At 47.8% G+C, this 15044-nt stretch overlaps 1 protein-coding gene across 1 annotated transcript in view; it reads left to right on the forward strand.

The window, feature by feature from the left end:
• The window catches only part of LRP5 (LDL receptor related protein 5), a 175104-nt gene that overhangs the window by 136081 nt on the left and 23979 nt on the right, over positions 1-15044 (forward strand). The window contains 4 exon segments of the mRNA XM_070765886.1: positions 52-155; positions 157-255; positions 5946-6157; positions 6980-7170. Of these exon segments, the coding sequence (XP_070621987.1) occupies positions 52-155; positions 157-255; positions 5946-6157; positions 6980-7170 (606 nt within the window).

Consider the following 15044-nt stretch of genomic DNA (forward strand, 5'->3'; position numbering starts at 1 on the left):
ATGTTACCAATATTTTTATTTGGATTGTGTTCACTTTTTCCCTACCTTTAGCACCCAGCAGCTTCTTGCTGTTCAGTCAGAGGTCTGCAATAAGTCGGATGATACCAGATGATCAGCAGAGTCCAGATATCATTCTTCCCATCCATGGCCTAAGAAAATGTTAAAGCCATTGATTATGATCCACATGATGCATTCATCTATTGGGTAGATGGACGCCAAAACATTATTAAAAGAGCAAAAGATGACGGCAGTCAGGCAAGTATTTTCATCATGTAAATGTGCCTAAATTGATAGCATATAGCATGGGTGTCAAACTCAAGGCCTGGGGACCAGATCCAGCCCATGGGGTATTTTGATCTGGCCTGTGGGGCTGCCCTGGAAATGCAAAGGACCAGCCTGTGGTGCTTCTGCCAGCAAAAACGGGCTCCCGAGCTCCATTTTCAATTGCCACTGTCTCCTTCAACCCTCTGCCAGTGAAAATGGAGTTTGGGAGGACCGTGTCCGTTTAAACTGCCAGAGGATTGCAGGAGGCCGTGGCAGCCAAAAATGGAGCTCAGGAGCCTGTTTTCGCTGGCAGAGCGCTCAGGCTACCATGGGGGGCTCACCACACTAGCAGGAGTGATGTCGAGCTGGGCCAAGCCACCCTCCCCCCCTAGGTCAAACACAATCCTGATGTGGCCCTTAATGAAATTGAGTTTGACACCCCCTGGCATACAGCATATTGATAGCAGTATGCTGTGTGGTTGGTTTCTACAACCTTGTCCTGCAGTGCCATACCTAAACAGTACTTTCTTTACAGTATTTAAACTGAAAAGAAGCCAAAAATAAAAACATATGACCCTGCTATCTTAGGGGGTGAGAAGTAAACACTTAAACGTTTTTTCTCTCTTACCCTAAAAGTTTTTCTGCTGTGATAGGCTGCGGATTCCAGGCTAGGACATTTCTGAAGGAGTAGAAAAAGGGAAAAGGGGCCCTCTTCAATCAAAGCACCTTCTATTTATACTGTCATATTTTATAGCTGTTGCTGATGGAGCCTCTTTATTACCGTATATACTCGAGTATAAGTCGGGTTTTTTTAGCCCAAAAATGGGCTGAAAAACCCGACCTCGACTTATACTCGGGTGACTGACATGTCACCACAAGAGGGCGCAAGCGGCTGAGGGAAAGACAGCCGTCTGCCTTTGCTTCAGCTAGAAAGAAGCGGCAACTGCCCGGTCCAAGAAGCAAGAATCCACCTAGCCAAACGGCTTTTTTCTTGTTTAGCGCGGCGTTCAAGTGGTTGGCAGGTTCCTTTGCTTGCACGCAAGAGCCAACCACTCGAACGCCACGCTAAACAAGAAAAAAGCCGTTTGGCTAGGGGGTAGATTCTTGCTTCTTAACCGGGCAGTTGCCCCCTCTCCCAGAACTTCTTTGGAGCTGAAGCAAAGGCAGACGGCTTGTCTTTCCCTAAGCCGCTTCCTGGAGACCGCTAAAGATATCGCTCTGGGAGAGGGGGCAACTGCCCGGTTAAGAAGCAAGATTTCCCACCCCCCCCAGCCAAACGGCTTTTTTCTTGTTTAGCGCGGCGTTCGAGTGGTTGGCTCTTGCATGCAAGCAAAGGAACCTGCCAACCACTCGAACGCCACGCTAAACAAGAAAAAAGCCGTTTCGCTGGGGGGGGGGGGAATTCTTGCTTCTTAAACCGGGAGCAGTTGCCCCCCTCTCCCAAAGCGATGTCCCAAAGCGGTCTCCGGGAAGCGACCGAGGGAAAGGCAATCGTCTGCCTTTCCTTCAGGCTCAAAAGAGAAGGCAAATGCCCTGCCTTCCCCCAGCCAGTTAACCGAGCGCTTCAAGTTAACCGGCTGGGGGAAAGCGGGGCATTTGCCTCCTCTTTCGGGCTGAAGGAAAGGCAGACGATTGCCTTTCCCTCGGTCGCTTCCCGGAGACCGCTTTGGGACATCGCTTTGGGAGAGGGGGCAACTCCTCCCAGTTAAGAAGCAAGAATCCCTCCCCCCTAGCCAAACGGCTTTTTTCTTGTTTAGCGCGGCGTTCGAGTGGTTGGCTCTTGCGTGCAAGCAAAGGAACCTGCCAACCACTCGAACGCCGCGCTAAACAAGAAAAAAGCCGTTTCGCTGGGGGGGGGGATTCTTGCTTCTTAAACCGGGAGGAGTTGCCCCCTCTCCCAAAGCGATGTCCCAAAGCGGTCTCCGGAAGCGACCGAGGGAAAGGCAATCGTCTGCCTTTCCTTCAGCCCGAAAGAGGAGGCAAATGCCCCACCTTCCCCCAGCCGGTTAACTTGAAGCGCTCGGTTAACCGGCTGGGGGAAGGCAGGGCATTTGCCTTCTCTTTTGAGCTGAAGGAAAGACAGACGATTGCCTTTCTCTCGGTCGCTTCCCGGAGACCGCTTTGGAACGTTGCTTTGCTTGCGCCTGCCCCTCCTACAGCGGAGAGAGGCGGCAAATGGCCAGCCCTTCCCCCACCCGCTTAGCTGAGCCCTTCGGGAAGGTGCCGCCTGTCTTCGCTGTAGGAAAGGCAGGCACATCCGAAGCGCGTGGGGAAGTGGCTGTGGGAGGCAACGACATTCCTAAGCCGGTGAGGTGTGGGGGGGGGGGTGGCGAGAAGAGATAGAAGCAAGAATCCACCCCCCCCAGCTTTCCCCCCCTCTCCCCGCAAGAAAAGGAGCCAGCCAAACACTCCAATGCCGCGCTAGAGGGGGGAAAAGCCGATGAGGTGTGTGTGTGGGGGGGTGGATTCCTGCTTGTCTTCTCAACACCCCCTCACCCCACCTCTCGGGAAGAGAGCAACAGGAAAGGACGCGGTTTTCTTCTGCCGGGTCGAGGACAAAGCGGGTGTTGAGGGCGGCGGCCGAGCAACATTTCAGCGGGGAGAAAACCCCAAGCTGAGAGTGCCTTTTAAAATCACTCTCCTCTCAGCCTCGGCAAGCTGCCGAGAAGTGGGGGTTTTGGAGTGGGGAGGCAAAAATGCTCAGAATGTCACCAACGAGGCATTTCTCCAAGGGGCGGGGGTCCCTAAACTTTCCTTTAACCCCAGCGGACACAAAGATGGGAATGCGTGGTCCTCGCCAGCCACCCATCTGCGGGGGCTGCCCCGCGCCAAGGCAGAATTAAATTCAACAACCAAAATATTATATTTTTAAAAAACATACTTTTTTGGCAGTTTGTTTGCCTTTTAAGACATCTCTCTGGCTGTGCCTAATGTCAACAATAAAAAGTTTTGCCAGGTGAATTTTTTTTTGCCAGATTAGCTATGGATCTCACTGAAGAAATTTTAAAGAATACTCAAAATGATTCTTCATTTGCTTTGTAACCTTAAATAAAAAAACAATACAGTATTGACTCTGTAATTTACCCGGGGAGGGGACAGGAGGGGGGCACAGACAGACAGGAAAGGAAGACAGACAGACAGGACAGACAGAGACCTATGACCACAATTGAGCTCAAAATTTGTTGTTAAGCAAAAGCATTGTTAAGTGAAAATCACCACATTTTACTCAATCCATGACATTTCCTAGCTCTAACAGTGATGTGCAAGCTAGGGAAGTACCGGTACATCTGAAGACATGTGTAATGTTCTAGTTATGGTTAACTGTGTGGCAGAAAGTGGACTCTGGGGTTTTTTTCCTATTACAGTAAGTGAGGTTGAATGTACCATATATAATTTTACAAGAGCTCTCTCTCTTTCTCTCTCTGTATACACACATACAGTTTATATAGTAGATAATGTACAGTATATTTTTGTGTGCCTGTGTGTAATATTTATTTACACATATGGCATATATACATAGAATTAAGTATATTTTGGATGTTCAGTAATTGTAAATATAGAGGGAAATTGTATCTCTTTGAGGCAAGGAGAGGTCAAGTATCCTAACCCTAACCCAAACCAGCAGGAGCAGGGGATTGAGGTAAGTACCTAGGTACTTGCATTTTTTTTGCCTATACCTGCCTTGGGGGATATATACCTGTTTACCCTCTTTTAAACTTACAGAGCTAGTTTACTGGCGTTCTTTGAAATAAATATTCTAAAATATTTAATCTACTGATGCCTCAATTGATGTAATTTTATTGGTTTCCATTTTTATAAGTTACCAGTAGCCGCTGCAATTTCCACCCTCGACTTATACAGGGGTTTATAAATTTTCCCAGTTTTTGTGGCAAAAATAGGCGCCTCGACTTATAGTCGGAGCGACTTATACTCGAGTATATACGGTATTTATTTCTTGGCAAGCTGCAGTAAAGTTATTTTTCTATGGAAAATACTTGAATGTTCAATGTGTGTTTTCTTTCTCATACATCCAACTATTTTGTATTCTGTAAAAATGAGAATTGGGGCAGGGGGAAAATAATAGAAAAAGGCCATCTGTGCTAAATTTTTAAATGAATTTTTTTTCCTGTAATATTTTCTACCAGGTAATGAAATGTTGTTTGTACCAAGGAGGGGCTCTCTAGTGTCAGGCCTGCTCTTTGAAGAATATTTTCTAGGCGTTAATTGCCGAATTGTTTCCCATTAGTGCTCTTCTTAGGTGTAAATTACATTGGTGACTACTTGCTACTGTGCCGTCTGTTGTTCTGTAGAAGCAAAAAAGTTTCACTGCTTGAAGAATTCCTCCTTTCTGACCTTTTTTGTTTGCAGATTTGCAGAAATATTGATGATTGGGGTACTTCATATTCGGTCTCTGTTAATTAGTGGTTTTGAATATTAAAATTCATAATCAGATATTTTTCAGATTGTTTTGTTCCCCTGAAATCTTGTAGAAAAAAGTAAGCTTGCCTCTAGGGGCCTGCATGAACTTCTAGCTTTCTATAAAGTAATACATAAATAGCTTGCTATTGCTGTCTCTGCAGCCCTGGGATTTCTCTGACCCAAGCCCCATTGTTTACAATAATTTTTAATTAAAATTTACAGATATAAAAATCAAAAATTAATACAACCTAAGAAAAATATAAAAAGAGAAAGGTACTAGAAAAAAGAAAAAGAGAAAAATGGCAAAAAAGAGAAAATAAATATATAGAGGAATTACTTTTCCTTTCATAAAGACCAAGTACAAACAATTTTAACAATTTATTAGGAATAACAGCATATATATTGCAACATTGATCAAATAAGCCAACTTTATATTCCTTTCCTTTGCTCTTAAGAATCTTGACCTTTAATCTTTTTAAATAATGTCCCAAAAGATTTCTTAATTTTCCCTTTCTTCTCTGAAATCTCTAATAATTTTGTTTTGTAAATCCAATATAAGACAGTTATCCAAATCACTGTATGTTCTTTTTCATTATTATTTAATTTTTATCAGCTGGTTTCATATGTAAACATATTTGTGTTTTATATTTCCCATATCAGTCTTGTGAGTGTCATTTTTAATGATACATTCAAATACACATTCAAAATAGCTGTCAGTTCTTTTCTATCACCTGTTTTAAATGCATTTTAAAAGTAGTTTCAAAGTGGATTTAGTAGTTTTAAAGTTAAAAGCAGATTAAAAAACAAATTGTGAATATATTAGCTCTTGCCTTAAATGTTTCAGGTCTTTCTTTTTTAACAATTTGATTGTTTAATCCCCTCAATAGGCAGGAATGTTTTAATACACATAAAAACAGCTACTGATGGTACCATTTTAGAAAGTGGAGGGTTTTTTCTTCAGAAGGAATAGTTCATGTCAAAATCTGGTGACATGCTGAGCGAAGAAAATGATTTTTTGTTTATGTCACTGTGAATTATTGTCTTTACTGAATTGGTCAACTGAAGTTGCAATCCAGTGACCACTTATTTAGGATTAAAAGTAATTGAGCTCATTGAGATTTATTGAATTGCACAAAATCACATTCTTAGATTTTTTTTCCTCTCTCTAACAATAATTATTATTTGGTTTTTAAACAATTTTCCATATACTGTGACATCAAATAATCTTACCTATTTTGTTCTTGTTTTTCTTTTCCTTGTAGCCTTTCACAGTCATGAATATTCGCAACCAAAGCCAAAATCCAGAAAAGCAGCCACATGACCTGAGCATTGATATTTTCAGCCATACTTTGTACTGGACCTGTGAGGCTACAAATACAATCAATGTCCACAGACTTAATGGGGAGCAGATTGGAGTTGTTTTACGGGGAGATCACGACAAGCCCAGGGCCATAGTCGTAAATGCAGAACGAGGGTGAGAATACTCTCAAATTCTAAGAAGTTATATTGCATTAAATGTTGCAAAATCTTCCATGGAGGTTGCCCATGCTACATTACAGGATATAGACATTTATTTTGCTTGTTATCTTGGGATTCTTTAAGCCAATTTCATAGGGCTGCCTGACAGTTTATTATTGCTAGACCACCAAGGCTGTTCAAACCTCCTTTAATTTAATAAACCAAAATCTACCTAACAGTTCTCTGGGATTAATTAAGATCTTGTCTCTGGAAGTAATGCATTTATTTTTATTTTTGAATATATAATAGGAAAAAATCTTGATAACATATCCATCCACAGGAATGATTTTTATAATCTTGAGTTCCTAGAGAAATCATAAAACTAAATAAAAATAGATAAATGAGGACAGCAATTTTATCTCTCTCCATACATCTGCCTCAGAGGGTGGTCCTAACCCTCCAGGGCAGTTGTTGTGAGGATATTGGGGCTATGATGGGAAGGGGAAGGAAGAGATGTCATGCCTAGTCCCAATCCTTTGGGCTTTATTTAACTAATAAAGTTAGTATCCATTGAGGGAATTTGGCTTGGAAGTGAGTGGATGGTATATTTCAGACATCCCTTTTCTACCTATAAATTTATTTACAAGCAAGAAAGATGCCATAAAATTTACTGGAATCTCCTTTTAATACAAAACAAGATTGTAGTTAATCTGTCCTAGAAGCTGAGAAAGGAAGTTCAACCTCAGAAAATAACTTTCAGAAAGTGGCAGAGAATATAATTATACATGACGTTTGTCTCCCAGATATTAAGAATTCAGTTGTTCTTATATGTTGTCAGGTACATGTATTTCACTAACATGCAAGAGCGAGCGCCAAAGATTGAGCGTGCAGCCTTGGATGGAACAGAACGAGAAGTGCTCTTCACCACCGGTTTGCTTCGACCTGTTGCACTAGTGATTGACAATAAGCTTGGGAAGCTCTTTTGGGTGGATGCTGATCTCAAACGGATTGAAAGTTGTGACTTATCAGGTGTGTTGTGCACTCTTTTTTGCATAAAATGTCTTGAGTGTCCCTTGTTACCCATTCAAACCATTGAACCTTTTGTAGAACTGCGTAAGCTAGTAACCAGTTTAGTATTCTTGGATAATTCTGTCACTGAATGCTGAATGGAATTTTCTCTGCATTAGGCTTTGTGGAGGTATACTTATTCTCCTGTCTTATTTTCTTTGTAACTTTCCAGTGTTAGCTCTTTCCCTTGATTATAATTAGTTCATTACATTTTTGACTATTTGCTTCAAATATCATTACAGAATATGAATGTTTTAGATAGTGTTAATTATAATCTGTTCTGATTCCAGAATAAATATTCTTACCATCATCATATTCCTATTTTATATTCAAAACAGGATATAAATCAAATTATTTTGAATTATATTCAAAACAGGATACAGTGATCCCTCGAGTTTCGCGTCCTCGAGCATCGCGAAAGGGCTATATCGCGAGTTTTCAACCCGGAAGTAAACAACACCATCTGCGCATGCGTGCCCTTTTTTTCTATGGCCACGCATGCGTAGATGGTGGAGTTTCCCCAGCTGGGAAGTAATAAGAGCAACGGGGTGGGCGGGGGAAGGCCGGGCGGCGCGCGCACGGGGGCCGCTTCCCAGCTGGGAAGCAGCGAGAGCAACGGGGTGGGCGGGGGGAAGGCTGGGCGGCGCGCGCGCGGGGGCCGCTTCCCAGCTGGGAAGCAGCGAGAGCAACGGGGTGGGCGGGGGAAGGCCGGGCGGCGCGCGCGCGGGGGGCTGCTTCCCAGCTGGGAAGCAGCGAGAACAACGGGGTGGGCGGGGGAAGGCCGGGCGGCGCGCGCGGGGGGGCCGCTTCCCAGCTGGGAAGCAATAAGAGCAACGGGGTGGGCGGGGGAAGGCCGGGCGGCGCGCGCGCGCGGGGGCCGCTTCCCAGCTGGGAAGCAATAAGAGCAACGGGGTGGGCGGGGGAAGGCCGGGCGGTGCGCGCGCAGGGGCTGCTTCCCAGCTGGGAAGCAGCGAGAGCAACGGGGTGGGCGGGCGAAGGCCGGGCGGCGCGCTTGCGGACAAGCGGCAGCAGCGAGGCGGCGGGGAAACCCCAATCTTCGGCTCCTCGCTGCTGCGGTGGAAGTAAAAACACCATCTGCGCATGCGCAGATGGTGTTTTTACTTCCGCACCGCTACTTCGCGAAAAATCGATCGTCGCGTGGGGTCCTGGAACGGAACCCTCGCGATGATCAAGGGACCACTGTATAAACCAGAAACCAGTCTCACAACAGAAATTATTGTATTTCTTTTTTGAACACATGCTTTTGAAATTGCCTCCGATTGCAATGTTTTAATTGTTTTATTCTGTATATTACCCAGAATCCTGGTGGAGCCAGCCAGTCTATAAATTAGATAAACACACATTATTTTATATACTATATTATATATATATATATATATATCACATGTTTTTTTTGCTGAATTTGAAAATAAAGGGAGACTAGGATAGATCTATTTCAGCCTTATTTTGGCCTCATCAGCTAGCCATACCCACTGGGACTTGAACCTGCAACCTTTGCCTTGTAAGGTAGAGAATTATCCTCTAGACCAGAGGTCCCCAACCGCCGGTCCGCGGACCGGGACCGGGCCGTTGGGGTTTTCCAGCCGGTCCGCGGCGTCGGAGACCCAAAGCCCATGTGGAGGAAGACGGAGCCAAGCGGGGCCACCCGGAGACCTTTTCCCGTCTTCTTCTCCTCGCTCGCTCCCCTCATAGCCAGCAGCCCCGCTCGCGGGGGGATGCCCGTTCGTAGCTACCAGCCCGCCAAGCGTCGAGGGGGCTTCCGAGGCTGAAGGGAAGAGCCGGAATGCCCTTCCCGGGTTTAGATTGCTTGCTGTTGGGGGAAACGGAGGAGGCGGCGGCGGCGGTGGGGCGCGATCGCCTACTTTCTGGAGCGAGGAGAAAAGAACCGCCGCCTCCTCCGTTTTCCCCAACAGCAAGCAATCTAAACCCGGGAAGGGCATTCCGGCTCTTCCCTTCAGCCTCGGAAGCCCCCTCGACGCTTGGCGGGCTGGTAGCTACGAACGGGCATCCCCCCGCGAGCGGGGCTGCTGGCTGTGAGGGGAGCGAGCGAGGAGAAGAAGACGGGAAAAGGTCTCCGGGTGGCCCCGCTTGGCTCCGTCTTCCTCCACGCAGGATGGGCTTTGGGTCTCCGACGCCCTCGCCCGTTCCCTCAGGAGCGATGAGTGGGACGTCTTCTTCTCCTCGCTCGCTCCCCTCATAACCATCCCTCCAGCGTCGAGGGGGCTTCCGAGGCTGAAGGGAAGAGCCGGAATGCCCTTCCCGGGTTTAGATTGCTTGCTGTTGGGGAAAACGGAGGAGGCGGCGGCGGCGGTGGGGCGCGATCGCCTACTTTCTGGAGCGAGGAGAAAAGAACCGCCGCCTCCTCCGTTTTCCCCAACAGCAAGCAATCTAAACCCGGGAAGGGCATTCCGGCTCTTCCCTTCAGCCTCGGAAGCCCCCTCGACGCTGGAGGGATGGTTATGAGGGGAGCGAGCGAGGAGAAGAAGACGTCCCACTCATCGCTCCTGAGGGAACGGGCGAGGGCGTCGGAGACCCAAAGCCCATCCTGCGTGGAGGAAGACGGAGCCAAGCGGGGCCACCCGGAGACCTTTTCCCGTCTTCTTCTCCTCGCTCGCTCCCCTCATAGCCAGCAGCCCCGCTCGCGGGGGGATGCCCGTTCGTAGCTACCAGCCCGCCAAGCGTCGAGGGGGCTTCCGAGGCTGAAGGGAAGAGCCGGAATGCCCTTCCCGGGTTTAGATTGCTTGCTGTTGGGGAAAACGGAGGAGGCGGCGGCGGCGGTGGGGCGCGATCGCCTACTTTCTGGAGCGAGGAGAAAAGAACCGCCGCCTCCTCCGTTTTCCCCAACAGCAAGCAATCTAAACCCGGGAAGGGCATTCCGGCTCTTCCCTTCAGCCTCGGAAGCCCCCTCGACGCTTGGCGGGCTGGTAGCTACGAACGGGCATCCCCCCGCGAGCGGGGCTGCTGGCTGTGAGGGGAGCGAGCGAGGAGAAGAAGACGGGAAAAGGTCTCCGGGTGGCCCCGCTTGGCTCCGTCTCCCTCCACACAGGATGGGCTTTGGGTCTCCGACGCCCTCGCCCGTTCCCTCAGGAGCGATGAGTGGGACGTCTTCTTCTCCTCGCTCGCTCCCCTCATAACCATCCCTCCAGCGTCGAGGGGGCTTCTGAGGCTGAAGGGAAGCGCCGGAATGCCCTTCCCGCGTTTAGATTGCTTGCCGTTGGGGGAAACGGAGGAGGCGGCGGCGGTGGGGCGCGATCGCCAAGTTTCTGGAGCAGATAGGCTTTGAGTTTTTGGCTGGGGGGGGAGAAGTAGGACCTTCCTAAGTTCCCCCCCCAGTCAAAATCACAAAGCCAGGCAGCCCCCAGCCGCCAAAGGAGCCTCCTCATTCTCCCTGCCCTGTGGAGAAGTGTGGAGGGCTGCGTCACTAAGCTCCACCCCTCCATAACCCCACCCCCATATGACCAAAGCCCCCCCCACCGGGCCGTAGAAAACTCGTCTAACTTAAAGCCGGTCCCTGGTGCTAAAAAGGTTGGGGACCTCTGCTCTAGACCAGTGTTTTTCAACCGGTGTGCCGCGGCACAGTGGTGTGCCGCGAGACATCATCAGGTGTGCCGCAAAGCTCAGCTTCTGAGACCGGAAGCTGAGCTTTATTCTTCGCGCCCAGCTGGAGCTTCCCAGTGGAGGCGGCAACAAGTGTCCTTTCGGGCCCGGCGGGAGGGCAATGGCAGCAGGAACGGGAGGTTGCCGGCTGCAGCGGCCCCGGGCAGTTGCTGGGGGATGGCAACGGCGAGCAAGAGCTCCAGGGCGGAGCCACCGGCAGCACCCCGGTGGGGGTGGCTGCTGGCTGCAGCGGCCCCGGGCACCGTTCCCTGTAGGCTGTGCATGCCTGCGCCAGCGCACCCCAAAATGCCCCCCCGCGCACCTTTTTCCAGGGGCACGCAGGGAGCCACGGCCACCCGCCCGCCTGCCCGATTTCCCTCCGTGCGGCTGGGGATGTGGATCCACTGCCCTCGCCAGCCCAATCTCCCTCCACCCGGCTGGGGAGGTGGATTCGCCGCCCCCGCCAGCCCGATCTCCCTCCGCCCGGCTTGGGAGGTGGATTCGCCGCCCCCGCCAGCCCGATTTCCCTCCAGTGGCTGGGGACGCAGATCTACCGTCCTCGCCAGCCTGATCTCCCTCCGTGGGGGGAGGGCGACAAACCGATGACCGGGGGCTGTACGTCCGTGTTGGGTGGTGCAGGGCAGCCCCAGGGGAGATCAAGGGAGGGAGAGAAAGGAAAGAGAGAGAAAGGGGGGGAGGGAGAAAAAATTGAATGAAGAAGGGAGAGAAAGAAAGAGTAAGAGGTAGAAAGGATAGAGAAAAAGGAAGAGAAAGGGAGGGGGAGAAAGGAAAGAGGGAGGAAGGGGGGAGAGGAAGAAGATATGATGGAGGGAGAAAAAGAAAGAGATAGAAAGGAAAGAGGGAGAGAAAGGAATGAGAGAGAGGGGGAGAGAAGGAATGAAAGAGGGAGAAGGGGTGAGAGATAGAAAGGATAGACGGAAAGGGAGAGAAAGGAAAGAGAGAAAGGGAGGGAGAGGAAGGAAGGAGAGATGAGAGAGGAAGGAGGAGACAGAAAGAGAGGAAGGAAGGAAGAGAGAAAGGAAGGAAGAGAGAGAAAGAGGGAGGGAGAAATAGAGCGAAAGGGAGGAAGAGAGATTTTTTTGTCCAAACTTTTTTTTAGGGGCCCCCCCTCCCCCAAAAAAAATGTTCCCCAGGATTTTGAAAATATGAAAAATGTGCCGTGGCTCCAAAAAGGTTGGGAAACACTGCTCTAGACTACAGCATCCAATCCCTTCAGCTCTGCACCAGGAAAGGGTTACGTATAGTTGTACTAGAAACAGATTAACATATTTGTATTTTTATGTCAATATAGATTTAAATAATTTTGCTAAAAGCATATTTTAAAAACGGAAAAAAGCAAGGATAAAAAGACAACAAAATAAAATCCCTAACACTGTAATGCTCTTTTGATATAATGAAAAGAAGAAAGATAGCTAGGATAAAAGAGAATTTTAGCATTATTAAGTAGGCAATATGCATCACATACTTTGACTCTTCAGAGTGCTACATTTTGTTTGTTCATAAATTAACATAAAAATTCTCGTGCTGCAAATAGATTTGTCCATTAGTGTTTTTGCATGGAATACAAAATTGGTTATATTTTTAAAGTACTAGGTTATATCCTCGTTTTCTAGGCATTTTCAATAACTGTCAATGGTGTAGTTAATATTTATATCCCACCTTACCTTTAAGAATTCAAGGTATTATACAAAGCAGTTTCTCTTTCACCCCCCCCCCCCTCCATAGCTAATTTACCATTTGAAACAGGTTGAAAAAGAGTTTCTTGCTGAAAGACATCCAGTGAAAGTAGTGGTTGAATAGAACTCTACCACCTTAGCCACTACGCCACCCTGGTTCTTTTGATTTCTTTACTTACCTTCTACTCAGTGGTGGGATTCAAACAATTGAACAAACAGTTCGCCCAGGGTCAGGTTGGTCATTGTGGGATGCATGGGCCATCCCTGTCCACCAGCTCTGCTGCACATGGGGGACGAGCCTCCCCCGACGGCCAACCTGATCCTGGGCGAACCAGTTGTTAAATTTCCACCCTTTGCCAAAAGGCTATTTCCAAGGATCCTTATCTGCATGTTGGTCTTGTAGCTGTTTCAGCATTCTGGACATGGCTCCTTTAAGAGGTGAGGTTTCCAAGGAACGAGGAGGGGCGTTACCATAGAGACAAGGAGTTGATGTTCCTGAGAGTTGAAGGTGAAGAATTAGGGGAAAGTGGAGGGGAGGAATTCCCTGCTTTACCGAAGAACTGGATGCAGGGGGTGTTGGTCAGTCTGTGGGCAAAAGTTAGGGACGAGGAATTAAGTCGGTCGCATGATTGAAGCTGAGCCCAATGTAGGGGTTAGTTTGGCCGGACAAATTATTGCATGTGCACGCGTACACACACACACACACACACACACACCACCTTCAAAGTGGATCCTGGGAGCTGCACTACAATGGAGAAATGGACAATGGAGCGGCTGGCACAAGGGAATGAGGGGGAGCAGCAAGAAGAAAGAGGGAAAGTAGCCTTATTCGTCCCTCGCATCGGACAGCAGCCAGGATCCACTTTGATAGCAGTGTGGGTAATTTAACAACCAGTTTGTGTGAAACAGTGCAAAATGGCTGAATCCCACCACTCCTTCTATTACAATATGAAGAAGTGCACCATATAAGAAGCCAAAAAATTTGGTCTGAAAGTCCCCTCCCCTCTTTCTTAGATTAGAAAATTTAATCACTTCTTCAAGTCATGTGAAGAAGAAACCAGGAAGTTGGAGAACAAATGCCAATTTGCTGAAGGGTGACCCATATAGCAGCAATCTTCTGACATGAAACACAAACATTTTTTTTCTGATATAAGGAAAAAGAAGTCACAATGTTGATGTTGTTTTACCTTAAGTTAGTTGTAAACTTCCTCTGTCTCCCCAAGGAAAACTAACCATTATGGAGGAGGCTTATTTATAGTTTTTACAGATTAATTTTAGCTACCACTAATATGAACTCCATCAGGAATGGGTGGGGTCAGTGGTGGATTGTAAAATATTTTGCAACTGGTTTGTGCATGCATGCGATACTTCTGAGCATGCACAGAAGCGTCCCAGGCAGGTAGCCTTCTATCACCACCACTACCTGTTCTAAGAACCGGTCTGAACCGCTGGGTGGGCTATGAGGATTTTTAACACAAGAGAAACATAGGATTTGATACAAAACATTATTTATTATTCCTTTACAAAATTTTTGTAATGTTACATTGGTAGCCCTCTTTCTCTGCCACCCTTCCTTTTCTTAGTGATTGGTAAAAGATTAGACAGAGGCAGTTATAGAAGAAATTGTAGGTTTGGCACTACTGTCTTATAGATACACCCACCCACAATGTGGTCAGCCCCCCCCCCCAACCTGGTAATAATGACTCTGTTGGATAGATGTAAAATTCACCACTAATGTTTTGGAAACTTGATGTGAATTGTTGCTTTTGGCAGTTTTAACCAATTTCTTCTGTTTTAACACTATGCTATAATTATGTAATCACATCATAGGCAGTAATGGGCAGCCAAGATTTTTACTGCCACGCTGTGGGTGTGGTTTATTTTGTGGGTGTGGCTTAATGGTCATGTGCCTGGGTAGGAGTGGCTTGCCGGCCATGTGATCAGGTGAGAGTGGCTTGAACTATTATCATAGTTCATGTGAACTGTTAAGTCCTTGACTTACAGCCTTACCAGTGTCGCTCGCTGGAGTGACAATTTGCTTTGCGTTTCTCACGCTCCCCTTCCTTGATCATCTCCCTGCCTCAGGCTGGGTAGCTAGGTGAACGGGTGCTGCCAGAAGCATAAATGCTGCCAGTGCCGCTTCCATCCAAGCCTTCTGCTGGCACCTCAGGGGGGAGGTGGCCACATGAGGCTGGAGGGGAGCCGGACAAGAGAGAGGGGAGCTCATCCGAGGCCAGGAAGGAGGAAAGAGGAAAAAAGCAAGGAGCGCAGACGCAGCAGCAGCACCAGGGGAAAAAAGGAGAGCCAAGCCGAGACCAGTAATCCAGGAAGTGACAACCGCCGATCAGCTGGAGCTGCGCACACATCTGCATTTCCGCCGGTGGAACCCGGGCCTGCCTGCTGCCCACCCCTGATCATAGGCTTCTCTCTAAACCATATCTAACTTTATATATTAGATTTAAATAGATTTATATAATGCCACAAGTATAATTATACAACTATAGAGTTAAAGTAGCCACA

The sequence above is a fragment of the Erythrolamprus reginae genome, chromosome 1 (genome assembly GCF_031021105.1).
Source record: "Erythrolamprus reginae isolate rEryReg1 chromosome 1, rEryReg1.hap1, whole genome shotgun sequence".
NCBI classification, from domain to species: Eukaryota; Metazoa; Chordata; class Lepidosauria; order Squamata; family Dipsadidae; genus Erythrolamprus; species Erythrolamprus reginae.